The following is a 3820-nucleotide window of genomic DNA, read 5'->3' on the forward strand; positions in this document are numbered from 1 at the left end:
GCGCGGGCTCTACGCGCCCGGCGGCCCGCTGGAGCTGCTGGGGGCCGGCACGGCGGAGCGGCGCCTGCTGCGCTCGCCCAGCGCCTGGGCCGTCGAGTTCTTCGCCTCCTGGTGCGGCCACTGCGTCCACTTCGCCCCGACGTGGCGGGCCCTGGCCGCCGACCTCCGCGGTGAGTCCATCCCCCCGCCGCCGCCGCCGCCGCCGGGCTGACCTTGGAGCCGGCCCTGGGGCTGGGAGCGGTGCCTGGGGGCTGCGCTGCCCCTCGGGCTTGCCCCGGCGCTTGCGGCTGCTGCASGTCGGCACCGTCGGGGCTGCGCCTGGTCCGGCCGGAGGAGGGCTGGGAAGGTGCCCGCGGGGGGCTGTGGGCCCGCTGGGGCGGGCTGGAGGAGCCCTCGCTCTTCCCCGAGGTGGGTTTTTGCAGCATTGGGCTCGTGCGGGAGGGTGCTGGCTCTACAGCGAGCTGCGGGAGCCGCGCGCCGCGGTGCGTATCCTGCCTCCGGCTGCCCCCGGAGCCGGGGCTCGGTGCCGGCTCGGCCTGGTGATCCAGTTCCCYGCTGCCGGCTCCGCGGCGTCCGGGCCTCCCCGGGCACCAGCGATCGGGAAGAGCCGTGGCTTGGAGACCTGGCTTTTGGGCAGCATCTAGCCTGGGCTGGGAAAAAAAGAGGCGCCCTTCCTTGCCTGCCGCAGGGCTAGTAGAGATCTCGCAGGAGCTTGCGTGCGTCGTCACCCTCGAAGCAGGATGGTCCAGGCGGGTCCTGACCTCTTGCAGGCTCCCACGTCTGAAGGGGAGGCCCTGCTTGCTCTGGTTGGATCCTGTCTTCGAGCAGAGACAAGAACTGAGGCAGAAGTTTGGTCTCCGTTTTGCCGCTGGCTTTCAGAGCCTGCCGGCTGAAATCCCTTCTTGCCTTTCTCTGTTTCTCTCTTACACGRCTTCTTCCTATGCCACCCACTGCAGGCAGGAAGCAGGCACCCGGCACGGGTCTGCGGCTATCATCTGGGAGACAGACGTTAGGGTGGGAGGAGGAGTGGGGCGAGCTGTGGAGAGGCCAAGAGCAGCTCCAGGAGTGCGGCCTGGGGCTGTAAGGCTGCAAAAGGTCCGAAAAAGCTATGAAGGGCAGGACTTTGAAGGGCGTTGCGAGTGGGGGGGGCCAGGGCAAGGCTATGTTGGGAGCACAGGGTGGGAGAAGCCGCCTGGGGTGGGTTAAGAGCAGAGATCCCACGCCTGGATGCTTGCGTTGGGTGTGGGAGAGGACATGCCAGGCCCAGGATGTGTCTGACGCCTGGGGAAGCTCAGCRGCAAAGTCCTGGTCTCTCTGCAACTCCCGAACTGCAACACCACGTGCAGAAAGGCGACTCGTGGGCACCCCACTGAGGAGAGGTAGAAATGGGGGTGTTTCCTTGCTGCCCTGCCTGCTCCTGTTCAAGATCTGCACCAGAAGCCTCCGTGATGGCTGGCGAGACGTGGGCTGGCGTGGGGTGAGCTGGTTTTCTGGCTGCAGCAAGGCCAAGTTTGGAGGCGTGGGTCTTTGTATCCGTCCTAAGTTGCTCTTGTCTGCCCTGGGTGAACGGTCTTTTCCCTTCCTTGCTCGTCCCTCAGGGATGATTTTGCTACGGTGTTGCTGGCACGGCTTTGAGTTGCTCCCTTGGTTATTGACCATCCCCTCGGTCTGGGGTTAGACGCGCAGGAGCCTGTGTTATCTACTCTCTCTGGGCTGCGGTTAGCAATCCCTCCTCCTCTCCCGGCGGCGATATCGGGCTCTGTTCGGCCCCGTGCGTCTTCCCGCAGTGCTGGGCAGGCCGCAGGTGCCGGGGCGGGAGGTGCTGCAGGCAAGGAGTGAGGCTGGGCTGGCAGCCTGGTGAACTGGAAAGGCGGGTGGCCGTGGTCGCGGGCAGCGCGCCCGGGCAGAGCTCGCGGACKGGTGAGAAACCAGGGCGCGTGAAGTCTGGCTCCACCTCACGTGGCTTTCCCTGTGCTCTTGCCACCCAAAAAATAGGGCACAAAACACCGAGAATCGTGTCTCAASAGGCCTGGTGCAATCTGGGGCCAAACTGAGCTTTGAGTAGCTGTGGTGGTTCCTGGTGCTTTTGGGCAGAAGGCCCCAYGGCCTGGACTGGTGACTCCCTGGGTTGCTCTTGGTGGTTTTCTTGCCYCGATGGCTTCAGAAGCTGTAGGATGACCATCCCCAAGCAAAACCATGGGCTTGGCGCTTCTGTAGCAACACCCAGCCAGGCACTTGAAGCATTTGGGTCTGTGGGAAGTGTTCGTACTTTGCAGGAGGAGGGATAGAGGGTGAGACACGCGATGAGGACCACGTGCAGCAGTGCCCACCTAGCCAGCATCTCCTCGTACTGCTGGGATCAGGCCCAGCTGGGTGGCACAGGATGGGGGTGGAGGCTTCCCAAATCCGTTTTCAGCCCCTTTTTCTGGAGCTTGCTTCAAGCCACAGATGCACAGAGCTGCGTCTCAGATGCAGCCCTGCTAGCGCCGTTCCTGCGGTAGCTCCGGGGTTGGTGCCGCGGGGGCTGGGGCTGTCCCCGATGTTGCAGACCCCTGGAGCAGTCTCTGCTGGCGTTCGGTCCCGCCGCACGGGCCGGCGGTTGCCTGCTGACCCGCGGCGATGGGTTTACCTGGCTGGAAGCAGAGCGAGTCGGGTTGTGCGGCCTCCCGGATGCAGCAGCTGGAAGAACCGGGTTGGCCGTGCTCCTCCCGGCGCCCCGGCCGCCTGGCTCGCGGCCATCGCCTCCAGCTCCCGGGCTCGGCTCCTGCGCCGCCTGGAGCCGACGGCACGGCGCGGCGCGTGTGCGGCGGGAGCTGCCGCCCCGGCCGGGGGCACGGAGCCGGTCTTCCCCGCCGCTTCCCCGAGGGCGCGAGCTGGGCTTTGCCCCCTCGGCACCGCTGCTCTCACCGGGCTGCCCTCGGCGTGGGGGCTGCAGGGCTCTGGCAGCGGCGAGAAGCTGGATCAGGCTTYTTGAGGATGGATCTTTTTTTTTCCAGCAGATGTTGTCTTGGAAGAAACTCCCTGAGTCCTGGGAGGCGAGGGAAGAGACAGGGCTGCGTTTCCCCCGCAAGATGGGATGCGGGATGCTCAAGCGAGCCTCCGCGCGGGGGCCCGCGTGCCCGGGGAGGAGGCAGCGGCTGGGGGCTCCTCGGGGGGCTGCGGCCGGAGGCCCGACGCTGGCAATGGGCTTTCCGCCCGGCCCGGGGGCTCCTCGGCCCGTGCTCGAGCCGTCCTCGCTCCGCGGCTGCGCTGACCGCGTCCCTCTGTGCCCGCAGAGTGGAGGCCCGCCGTGACGATTGCTGCCCTCGACTGTGCCGACGAGGCTAACCAGCAGGTGTGCGCCGACTTCGGGATCACCGGCTTCCCCACGCTGAAGGTAAGGGCTGCTCCCCGAGGGGCTGGCCGGGGCCGAGAGGCCCTTCTCGGCGCCCCGCTTGCCCGGGGGTGCTTCCTTTTGATCYGTCCTTTTCTCGCTCGGTCGGATTAGCAGCGGCCCCGCGCCAAAACGTTCCCTTTGGGGCTTTGCAAGCTGCGGTTTGGCCCTCGCTGAAAGGGGGCTGCTGCCGAAGTGCTGCCTGCGCGGGCCGCTGCCGGGGTTAGAAGCAGGGAGGGGGAAACTGAAACGCATCTTTGCGACAAAACGTGGAGATCCTAGGACCGAAGAGAGACTCGGAAACCTGAATCCGAAGCGGCCCCGGTGAGGCCGCAGCCAGCGCCGGGGAGGCGGAGAGCAATTGCACGTGCAGGCTTCTGCGCTGCGCCGGGGAGGCGGTTTCTCAGCCTTTGCGAGGGGACGGCCGGGAGCGGGCGCGGGGGCCGC

At 66.7% G+C, this 3820-nt stretch overlaps 1 protein-coding gene across 1 annotated transcript in view; it reads left to right on the forward strand.

Annotated features, from left to right (window-relative positions):
- Positions 1-4: 4 nt before the first annotated feature.
- The window catches only part of QSOX1 (quiescin sulfhydryl oxidase 1), a gene marked incomplete at its 5' end in the record, with an annotated part of 17067 nt that continues 13251 nt past the window's right edge, over positions 5-3820 (forward strand). The window contains 2 exons of the mRNA XM_085300997.1: positions 5-170; positions 3276-3376. Coding sequence (XP_085157123.1) covers positions 5-170; positions 3276-3376 — 267 coding nt within the window. The remainder of the gene's footprint in view (positions 171-3275; positions 3377-3820) is intronic.

The sequence above is a fragment of the Rhea americana genome, unplaced genomic scaffold (assembly GCF_003343005.1).
Source record: "Rhea americana isolate MKP2758 unplaced genomic scaffold, rheAme1 scaffold_17, whole genome shotgun sequence".
Taxonomy (NCBI): domain Eukaryota; kingdom Metazoa; phylum Chordata; class Aves; order Rheiformes; family Rheidae; genus Rhea; species Rhea americana.